Raw genomic sequence first — 10,699 nt, forward strand, 5'->3', positions numbered from 1 at the left:
AAAGGTTTGAGAACGTCAAAAGTATGAAACAATAGCTTGGCTTGTCATTGGGGTTGTGCATGATTTGAATATTTTGTGTGGTGAAGATGAAGCATAGCCAGACTATATGATTTTATAGGGATAACTTTCTTTGGCCATGTTATTTTGAAAAGACATGATTGCTTTATTAGTAGGCTTGAAATATTATTGTCTTTATGTCAAAAGATAGTTTATTGCTTTGAATCACTCGTGTCTTAATATTCATGCCATGATTAGACATATGATCAAGATTATGCTAGGTAGCATTCCACATCAAAAATTATCTTTTTTATCATTTACCTACTCGAGGACGAGCAGGAATTAAGCTTGGGGATGCTGATACGTCTCCGTCGTATCTATAATTTTTGATTGTTCCATGCCAATATTATTCAACTTTCATACACTTTTTGGCAACTTTTTATATTATTTTTGGGACTAACATATTGATCCAGTGCCCAGTGCCAGTTCCTATCTGTTGCATGTTTTTGGTTTCGCAGAATATCCATATCAAACAGAGTCCAAACGGGATAAAAACGGACAAAGCTTATTTTTGGAAAATATGGAAAATTCGGAAGAAAAATCAACGCGAACCAGTGCCCAAGGTGGTCACGAGGCAGGGGGGGCGCCCCCTACCCTCGTGAGCCCACCGTAAGGCGGTTGACACTCTTCTTTTGCCGCAAGAAAGCTAATATTCGGAAAAAAATCACGGCGAAAGTTTCAGGCCAATCGGAGTTACGTATCTCCATATATATACGAAACGGTGAAACAGAGCCAGAAGAGAACGCAAAACCAGAGAGAAATAGAGAGATAGATCCAATCTTGGAGGGGCTCTCGCCCCTCCCATGCCATGGAGGCCATGGACCAGAAGGGAAACCCTTCTCCCATCTAGGGAGGAGGTCAAGGAAGAAGAAGAAGGAGGGGGCTCTCCCCCCTCGCTTCCGGTGGCACCGGAGTGCCACCGGGGGCCATCATCATCACCACGATCTACACCAACACCTCCGCCATCTTCACCAACATCTCCATCACCTTCCCCCCTCTATCTACAACGGTCCACTCTCCCGCAACCCGCTGTACCCTCTACTTGAACATGGTGCTTTATGCTTTATATTATTATCCAATGATGTGTTGCCATCTTATGATGTCTGAGTAGATTTTCGTTGTCCTATCGGTGGTTGATGAATTGCTATGATTGATTTAATTTGCTTGTGGTTATGTTGCTGTCCTTTGGTGCCCATCATATGATTGCGCGCGTGGATCACACCATAGGGTTAGTTGTATGTTGATAGGATTATGTATTGGAGGGCAAGAGTGACAGAAGCTTCAACCTAGCATAGAAATTGATGCATACGAGATTGAAGGGGGACCAATTTATCTTAATGCTATGGTTGGGTTTTACCTTAATGAACGTTAGTAGTTGCGGATGCTTGCTAATAGTTCCAATCACAAGTGCATAGAATTTCAAGTCAGGGATGACATGCTAGCAGTGGCCTCTCCCACATAATACTTGCTATCGGTCTAGTAAAGTAGTCAATTGCTTAGGGGCAATTTCACAACTCCTACCACCACTTTTCCACACTCGCTATATTTACTTTATTGTTTATTAACCTAAACAGCCCCTACTTTTTATTTACGTACTCTTTATTATCTTGCAAACCTATCCAACAACACCTACAAAGTACTTCTAGTTTCATACTTGTTCTAGGTAAAGCGAACGTCAAGCGTGCATAGAGTTGTATCGGTGGTCGATAGAACTTGAGGGAATATTTATTTTACCTTTAGCTCCTCGTTGGGTTCGACACTCTTACTTATCGAAAACTGTTGCGATCCTCTATATTTGTGGGTTATCAAGATAGACCACGGCGACTGTCTTCCCCCGCCCCAAAACCAATTCTGATACGTGATTCATGAAAGCGAAGGGAGGCTATTCTTCCTCTCTCGCTGAAGCATAACCCTCCTGGTACCTGGCGGTCCATTGAGCGGGCTGCCAGATATGGGGAAGACATGTCGTGGGAACGGGGTCCGCCATGGCCGGGCTTGGACTAGTTTTATGGAGCGCGATATAGTCTAGTAAAAATATGCCCAAATGTTTTCGTCCAGTTTGTAGGAAAATCGTCTGGTTTGCATATAATTCGCCCGATTTGTTTAAAAAATGTTTGAAATGTATGCAGGTAGCATTGGATGGCCGGGACTAATCTTCCCTTTTTCACGGACGAATGCAGAAGGAAATTTGCAGGTAAGCATTGGAGATGCCCTTAGCCTTTTTTTTTTAGGGTAGGCCGCTAGCCCTTGGGTATTGTGGCAGATCTTGGACTCAGTTGGGCTTCCAAGCTTGGGCCATACCGGTGCCACTCGCGGAACAGGCCCGGTGCCCCTACCTCCTCCTCTCCGAATCCCGAGCTCCCACAAGAACTCCACCGATTCCGCCGGCGGGACTCCTGTCCGGGATACGCCGATCTAGAATGGCGGCCAACTTCTGGACGTCGTCGCACAGGTAAAGGCGCCGGCACGCGCACCCTCTCTCGGCCGGTGTAGTACCGCACCAAGTTGCTCCGTGAATTTTGAGCTGCTAATTCGGTGCGCCATGACTCCGTGCGAGCAGCAAGCAGCTGCTGGACCCGGAGGATGTGGACGTGGTGCCGGCGCAAGACCGGGAGCGGGGCGTCACGCCCGTGGAGTTCCGCCTCGTCAAGATCCACATGTCCTTCCGTGAGCTCCTCCTCCGCCGTCATCCCCATCCTGTTTTCTTTTGCTCTCTCTAGTATCTCGTCCGTGCAGATTAGCAGTAGTCTGTTTAGTTTATAGCAAGCCTTAAATGTGCATTTTTTGGTGTAATTACGGTTGGGATGGGGTGCTGTGCCGCGAAGCATAGGACGATTGGGTTCCCCTACGGCGAATTATAGAATTGGCGATAAGCCCGACCGTTAATAGATGTGGATTTTATGGCGTTTAATGTGGCAACTGTGGTTTGTTTTGAAGTTTGGAAAATCCAATGTTTGGGATGGCCGTTGTATGGTACACAACCATACCCATGGGTGTAGCGTGACATGTGCCTTTGTAGCATAAAATTCGCCATAACGCATGGTGAACATTTTCCTACCATTTCTGCTAAAACAAATATCTCACAGTCACTGTTTTTATACCGAATGGAGAATATCTTACAGCCTTCTCATTCTACTTGAGCAATTTCGCTGACGCAAGTTATGCATTTCTTATTTTGTCAGTAACTAGCACAACCCTAGCTATAAATTATAAGTAGTAATCTAGCTATATGTATAAAAATGTAAAAATAAGTAGCAATTTAGATTTTAGTATGCACTTAAATTCACTCCATTCGAGTTGTAGCAGTCACGGGGTAAATACCATCGTGATGATGGCAGTGAGTCACTGCTTGCTTTGGTGAGAGAAGATAATAAAAATGGGGATGGACTCATTCTTTCTTTGCAGCCCACACATATAGATGGGCTAGGCTAGCCCCTAACAACATAATGTAATAGAAATATGTAACAGCATTATCTCATCTATGCGAATCTTACATAAAGCAACTAAAGAACTAATAAATCACTTTGCTGCCTGCTGGAATCCGGATGGGCACATTACAATATCTTAAAAGAATTTATGGGCATTCTGCATTTGTTTTTTCCTCACAGAGTGCATCTGATTATTTCAGATATATGGCGGTTGGCCCAGCAGGTCAAAGTTAGACAAAGGTTAGAGACATTGTTCCATTTCCATAACTGTACCTTTGTTTATAGTTGTGTATGATATCTGTAGACTTCAATGATCAAACAAACTTGCGCGTTTTTTGCTTTAGACCATAGCAGGATTTTCTTCTACAGTAATACGTACAGTTACATTCTTGAAGTGGGTACCTTTGTATCTAAAAAAGTTAACATATTGGCATATACTCCCTCCGTTCCTAAATACTTGTATTTCTAGGCATTTCAACAAGTGACTACATACGGAGCAAAATGAGTGAATCTACACTCTAAAATATGTCTACATACATCCGTATGTAGTAGTCATTTGAAATGTCTAGAAAGACAAATATTTAGGAACGGAGGGAGTATATTGCTGGTTTACCACCTGAGGCACATTACATTGCTTGGTGTTATTTATTCTTTTCCTCATGAAGTTCTTATTTCTAACTTCTCTGTGGAGTTTGGTTAAACTTCAAGACTGAAATAGTGATACCGAAAGCTAACTGCTTTTAAAAGGGAAAAAAATTCCAGCAGCATTCCCATCTCCTTTATATGTAGGGTGCTGCAATTTTTGTTAATGGGTGCTACTGCATATCCGTTACTCCAGTTTTTTTAATGTCTGCTACTGAATCGCTCACTTATCCAGTTTATGATATGTTGTCCATTCTCCAGTAGACCTATCTGGAATTAACTCACGATGCTGACGATCTTAAATCTTGTTATCTCAGAGTCATAGCTACTGCAATCACATACTTCAGGCGTGTCTACACAAGGTATGATTGTCTATTTAATAATAATGCATCAGAGAGAAAGAATGCCCCTCTGGTTTCTAATTTTGCTATCTGAATTTGACTATTTTGTACTAGCCAGAGAAATGAGAACATGGTATTACTTTTTAGTCTGTAATAGATGTCGTGCTACTAAGAAATTAGCAAGTATATTCTTATGATGTAAAATGACCAACTTACAGCGCAGTTAGAACAGTATACTTACTTAAAAAAAGTAAGAACAGTATGCCGTGATTGTACATGTTTAGCTATTTCTCAAAATTTTCCGTGAAAACTTGTGTGCTTCATTCAGAACTCTATAATTCACCTAGCTTCATTCAGAACTTGTGTGATTGTAGATGTGAGGTTCTTATAAACTTGCTTCCATCAGAATTGGTATGATGGCTTCAACCAGAAATCTTTAAAATTTAATTTACAAATAGTATACTTCAAGCATCAAACTCGTGTTTCTGTATTTTCTGTCAGCAAATATTGGATGTGAAGGATCATATTCATTGCCTGTTTCTACACAATTCCTTTTCTAATGGAACTTAAGCATTCAGAACTGTGTGTTTCCAGTTAAATAATAATAATTCAGAACTACGTCCGAGTCTATTTACAGAAAGAGCATGACAGAGTATGATCCTCGTTTGGTAGCACCAGCTTGTTTGTATTTGGCATCAAAGGTAGAGGAAAGCACAGTGCAAGCAAGGCTTCTTGTATTTTACATCAAGAAGATGTGTGGTGAGTCTCCTGATCATATAGATAGACCCATGCTTACCTGGAAGGCTGGAAGAGCTGCACAGCCTACTAACCATTTATTCTCCTTCCCCTAAATTGTAGGTTCTGATGACAAGTACCGATTTGAAATCAAAGATATCCTTGAAATGGAAATGAAGCTCCTGGAAGCACTCGACTATTATTTGGTTGTTTACCATCCATACCGCCCTCTTCTACAGTATGGCTTTGTTTCCCCTATCATCTCAATAGCAATGACATTTCCACTAGAATTGAAGCTTTTCTGCAATGGCACTGAGAGATGTTCTGCTTTACAGGTTATTGCAGGATGCTGGCATAACAGATCTGACACAATTTGCCTGGTAAGCATATCTTCTTGAATAAGAATGTGGTATCATATTGAGGACCACGTGCTGCTAATCTGCCATGGAACTTGTCGTCCTTTCTAATTTTAGTCACACCGTGTACTGTTTTTCTTTTTGTGGATGGAAGTTGAATTCTGTCATATGCAAGAAAAGTTCTTTGATATACTTTAGTGATAGTGGTTGTTAAAATTAGCCTTCTCTTTTTTGAATCATTTTATTATGAGTGATTTTAGTCGGAGCAAATGGACTGCCCTTTTAGTGCCCCCTTTTAGAATTTGTCTGCACATGTATTTCATTTAAATGAAGAACATTTACATTCCATATGTTTGGAACATTCCTGTTAGGAATGCAGGACCGTGGGGATAATACAAATGCCTCTACCGTGTTTTCCTTCTCACTTAAGTATAGTAGTACGACGAGATAAATATCTTTTATGTGGAATAGCGGGGACAACAAATATAAGTGAAAATACTTTTTATTTCTGATTTATGGTATGCTCAGTCATACACGACCTATATCTATGTTGATAAGACACTGTTACTTGCAGGGGCCTTGTCAATGATACTTACAAGATGGATCTCATTCTCATATATCCTCCTTATATGATTGCATTGGCCTGCATATACATTGCAAGCGTTCTTAAAGATAAGGACACAACCTCGTGGTTTGAAGAACTCCGCGTTGACATGAACATTGTAGGCGTTCCTCTGATATTTTCCCCATCGGTTGGCAATTTCATTATGTCCTCATATTAACGATCGACACTCCTTTTCAACACTCAGGTTAAGAATATCTCAATGGAAATCTTGGACTTTTACGACACCTACAAGATTGATCCTCAAAGGGGCCTCCAGGAGGACAAGATCATCCCTGTGATGAACAAGTTGCCATCAAAGGCCTGAAGGCTGATCTGACACCTGACCGTTTAACCACCTTATAACGCTTATCATCTGGATTGTGTTAACCCCGTAACCCTAAACATCTTCGAAGGCAAGATCCAGGGAATGCCCTGGGACTTCGATGACATAAATTGTTAGGTGATTAGGCGCAAGTTATTTAGGGGGGAGTCTGTAATACTTGGCATCTGATTTCTGCATCATCCAAAACCCAAGTGAAATTGTTTCAACCTGAGCCCTGTTTGTTGGCTTCTTCTTGGAGCTACTCCATTTATCTGAAACCTAGTACCATTTCTGTTATGCAATCTGGCATCTCCAGCATTGACCATGTTTGCCCGTCAGAAGCCCGCGGTAGAAAGCTCGGCACTCCTGTAAGCATGACAGCCGGTGACCTCACACCAGACCCGAGTGGGCAATCTACCCTTTCAGCTATGCCGCCTACAGCGATGTGGTAGTCGACGAGCCTATCATTGATCAGGACTGAAACGTAACACACGGGGGCACATCATAAGAACACACCAATACTGAAGATGCTATCCACTGTTTTATCTCAGCTTCAAGCTTAATCTCAGTTACATCATAGACCAACCATCTAATGATACGTACAGCAGTCAACTTAATCAATTGTTCATCTGAGCACCTGCTACAGGTTCCTCAGCAACCATAATCTATGTGATGATACTCTTTGGCGATTGATCCGATGCTGACCTGAAAACAGATTTCACAGGAAGATGTTAGTCCAACGGCACTGTATTTGACGAGCGTGCACAGGTGAAAAAAAATTGCAGATAGGCAGAAGGGCTCACCTTAACCATCTGAGTTCGGAAGGTAAATACGATGGAAGTTGTTCTTCCTCAGGGCCTTGCGGCAAGTAGGGCATTTCTTCTGAAACTGGATGGCTTGCTTGATGCACTCTGCGCAGAAGATATGGCCACATTTTGTTGTCGAAGGCTCCACCAGCTTGTTAAGGCACACCGGGCAAGTGAAATTCGGTTCCTTTGGAACCACCACCTTAGCAGGCTCTTGGCTAATTTGCACCGCATTGTTCGACTGCCGAGACGGAAACATACAGTTATAGTTGAACAAAAATTGTAAGGCAGTAAGGCCAACAAGAACTGGGCACAAGGTTCAAACGCATGGAGAAAAATGGAGGGGAACTTCTACCTTGTTCCAACATATCCTCTAGCGTATTGCGTAACCATATCAATGCATGACATCTATGCTACACAAGGTAAGATGGTCCTTGAAATTTAGCGGTTGCCAACTTGCCGGTGCAAGATTTTTCAGTTAGCAGCTACCAAGAACAATATTAAGAGACCTATATGGCATCATCACAAAATTACACATATGAGTGTCTTATTATTTATCTATGGCTTGTAACAGAACAAGAAAATTATTGTCTACTTAAATCAAAGAAACTTCACACTCGTAGTTCACTAAAAGGGCAGGATATCTCAGAACTCTACAGGAAGGATAAAGACAAGCATATACCAAGCAGCTGCTATATACATAGAGGACAAGGTAGATAGCAGCTAAGTAGCAACTAAGCGGTGTCTTAAAGCTGTGAAAGTGTTCCCTTAAAAAATTACAGATTTTACCTGCAGGCTGGACCCTTCTTCCCTTTCTGGGGAGAGACATATCAAAGGCGCAACCCTTTGGCGTTTGTTCCACGTGTTATGAGAAGGCATAGCTGCATTATCTACATGAAACAGTACTGATTGAGTAAATCATAAAGCAGAATGACAAAGTTGTGATTAATCTAAATTGACTCGGAATCAGATAGCATATGATGAACATGTTTACATCTTGTACTTAAGCTTTCCAGATTCAATGTTCATACACGTGCATTGTCTTACAACAAACAACTGCAATGTGAAATTCGAAGAAGAAAACTTCAAACGAGTCTAATTCTGAGCAGCTTATGTTATGATTGCTTCCACATTTGAGAACCCAACAATATACTGTGCTGCTCACGATTTCAACAGTTCTAGACAAATCTATCAACACAAATCATATAAAACTGATGCAGAATTTATTCCGAAATTCTTTTATGTTAGAAGCTAAACATTTCTATCAAGTGCAGTATATGATAAACTAACCTTCCAGGGCAGCATCTTCATCCAGATAAAGTGGTGTCAAAAATTGATTTCTAGTTCTCCGATTCTCTGCAATGGGAAATTTAAAGAAGAAAACGTCAAACAATGAGTCTAATTCTGAGCAGCTTATATTATGATTGCTTCCAGATATGAAAAATAGATGTCCTCATGTTATGGGTAAGAACCCAACAATGTACTGTGTTGTTCATGATTTTGACAGTTCTAGAAGAATCTATCGACACAACTCATATTAAACTGATGAAGACTTATCCCCAAATTCTTTCATGTTGGATGTCAAACATTTCTATCAAGTGCAATATATGTAGCTAACCTTCCATGGCAGCATCTTCATCAAGATAAAATGGTGTCGCACATTGCCTTATAATTCTCCAATTCTCTGCAATGGGAAATTCGAAGAAGAAAACGTCAAACAATGAGTCTAATTTTCAGCAGCTTATATTATTATGATTGTTTCAACATGTGAAAAATAGATGTCCTCATGTTATGGATAAGATCCCAGCAATGTACCGTGTTGTTCATGGTTTCAACAGTTCTAGAAGAATCTACCAACAGAACTCGTACAAAATTGATGAAGAATTTATACCCAAATTCTTTTATGTTGGAAGCCAAACATTTCTATCAAGTGCAATATGTAGTAAGTAATGAACTTACCTTCCAGGACAGCATCTTCATCCAGAGAAAATTGTGTCACAGGTTGCCCTCTAGTTCTCCGGTTCACCCCCTGCAAAATGCAAGGTAGTTTGATAAAACTGATCCATGATTATAGATAAATTCCTAGCAGGAAAACCTGAGCAAGAAGTACACTAAACACTAGTAAGTGGTGCATACACAGACTCTGTTTCTTAAACATCACCACGGACCCAATGGCATAACATTTTATTCTTGAAAAGTGAAGTGCATGATGCATCATTAGAAGACGAGGATAAGAAATTTACCGGGGGAGGCACTTGTGAAGGCGATAGGGCCTGCACTTCATCATCGAGAGCTTCCACATCAATAGGCGATGTGCGTGCACCAGGGAAGACCGAGAGCCCATGATGGTTCCCCGCCACCGGCGAGCTTGCATCCAAGTCCACAACAACTTTATCAGCAGATCCATCCAGCGATTGCCTCCTCGCGGCACGCCGTGCGCCGCTGGTATTACTCATGCTATGTACCTCTGATGCTTATACTCACCTTACCTCCCTTCAGTTCTATATAACCAACCTGAATTTTAAGAGCGTTGTCAGTCTCAACCCATCGTCCTACAATTATTTGTGCACAATCGACAAGGATAACGACTTCGCATTACATGAACCCAGCCCAGCCATCCTAAAAGTGGTACTATTATATACAAATAGGTAAACACGCCAAAACTTTTGATCGCAACTTTAGACTATCTTGGCAAAGCCATTCTGCAATACTAGCAACAATATAATAACAAAAAAAAACAAAGGCTTCACCAGAAAAGGAGCAACCGGATAGACTTTTCTTCCCCCTTTTGTGAACAATCGCATTTGGGAAAGTGAATCGCAGATGGTCATACTCCTACTACTATTGGGGCATAAATCCTAATCCTAATCCGGTAGAATCCGGTGGATAATAGCCAGGAATGGACGGAGAAAACGAGAGCAGGAAGGGATGCCCCCTAAATCCTAACCCGGACGGAGAAGATCTGTCCAATCGACGAGCAGCCCGCGCGGCGGGGACTTGGGGCAGAGTCGAGCGAGGCCGATCCAAGGATCGGTACGGCGACCGGATCAAGAACCCCTCCCCCGGTCGCGGTCAGATTCCGATCGAATCGAACGTGAACAACCGGGAGTCTAAGAAATACAGATCGATGGATATACAGAGAGCGATTCGCGCTTACTCGAGCGCGGCGATCGAGGGACCTGACGAGGGTTTGAGGCAGAGTCGCCCAGGCACGCACGCCACCACCACCAACCGACGAACTGGACTTGAATGTGTCTCCCTCCTCTTCGCCCGGCGTTTAAAAGGGGGGAGCGATGAGCGACGCGGTTCACTCTTTTTTCCTCCCTCGCCGGGCCCCACTTGGAAGTCGGATCCCTTTCGTGCCGTGGGACCGTGTGTCAGGGGGTGGGGGGTCGTGTCGAGGCGGGG

General features: G+C 42.3%; 2 protein-coding genes across 3 annotated transcripts; one reads left to right on the plus strand and one right to left on the minus strand.

Annotated features, from left to right (window-relative positions):
• The first annotated feature begins 2,349 nt into the window (after positions 1–2,349).
• On the plus strand, positions 2,350–6,782 carry LOC119318239 (cyclin-C1-1). The gene is made up of 9 exons (XM_037592761.1): positions 2,350–2,509; positions 2,618–2,724; positions 3,686–3,725; positions 4,445–4,489; positions 5,106–5,227; positions 5,327–5,441; positions 5,539–5,583; positions 6,134–6,281; positions 6,369–6,782. The coding sequence occupies exons 1-9, from the start codon at positions 2,478–2,480 to the stop codon at positions 6,486–6,488; spliced, it is 774 nt and encodes a 257-aa protein (XP_037448658.1). The 5' UTR covers positions 2,350–2,477; the 3' UTR covers positions 6,489–6,782.
• Positions 6,783–6,975: 193 nt separating this feature from the next.
• Positions 6,976–10,678, minus strand: LOC119318240 (E3 ubiquitin-protein ligase complex slx8-rfp subunit slx8-like). 2 transcript variants are annotated; one of them, XM_037592763.1, is made up of 8 exons: positions 10,471–10,678; positions 9,535–9,805; positions 9,251–9,320; positions 8,910–8,975; positions 8,582–8,647; positions 8,081–8,181; positions 7,289–7,532; positions 6,976–7,190 (listed from the first exon to the last, which is right to left on the minus strand). In XM_037592763.1, the coding sequence occupies exons 2-7, from the start codon at positions 9,745–9,747 to the stop codon at positions 7,290–7,292; spliced, it is 759 nt and encodes a 252-aa protein (XP_037448660.1). In that variant the 5' UTR covers positions 9,748–9,805; positions 10,471–10,678; the 3' UTR covers positions 6,976–7,190; position 7,289. The 2 variants fall into 2 exon arrangements, with proteins under 2 accessions (XP_037448660.1, XP_037448659.1); XM_037592762.1 differs by having other exon boundaries at positions 10,449–10,677.
• Between the last annotated feature and the right edge of the window lie 21 nt (positions 10,679–10,699).

The sequence above is a fragment of the Triticum dicoccoides genome, chromosome 6A, assembly GCF_002162155.2.
Source record: "Triticum dicoccoides isolate Atlit2015 ecotype Zavitan chromosome 6A, WEW_v2.0, whole genome shotgun sequence".
Lineage (NCBI taxonomy): Eukaryota > Viridiplantae > Streptophyta > Magnoliopsida > Poales > Poaceae > Triticum > Triticum dicoccoides.

Bases quoted from the DNA above. Each gene is read 5' to 3' on its own strand.
- LOC119318240 (XM_037592763.1), bottom strand. From the start codon at position 9,747: ATGAGTAATACCAGCGGCGCACGGCGTGCCGCGAGGAGGCAATCGCTG. The intron at 8,648-8,909 runs GTTAGCTACATA...TTCCCATTGCAG, and splicing joins TGAAGATGCTGCCATGGAAG to AGAATCGGAGAACTAGAAAT. The intron at 7,533-8,080 runs GTAAAATCTGTA...CCGTCTCGGCAG, and splicing joins AAGAAGGGTCCAGCCTGCAG to TCGAACAATGCGGTGCAAAT.
- LOC119318239 (XM_037592761.1), top strand. From the start codon at position 2,478: ATGGCGGCCAACTTCTGGACGTCGTCGCACAG. The intron at 2,510-2,617 runs GTAAAGGCGCCG...CCGTGCGAGCAG, and splicing joins TTCTGGACGTCGTCGCACAG to CAAGCAGCTGCTGGACCCGG. The intron at 5,584-6,133 runs GTAAGCATATCT...TGTTACTTGCAG, and splicing joins GATCTGACACAATTTGCCTG to GGGCCTTGTCAATGATACTT.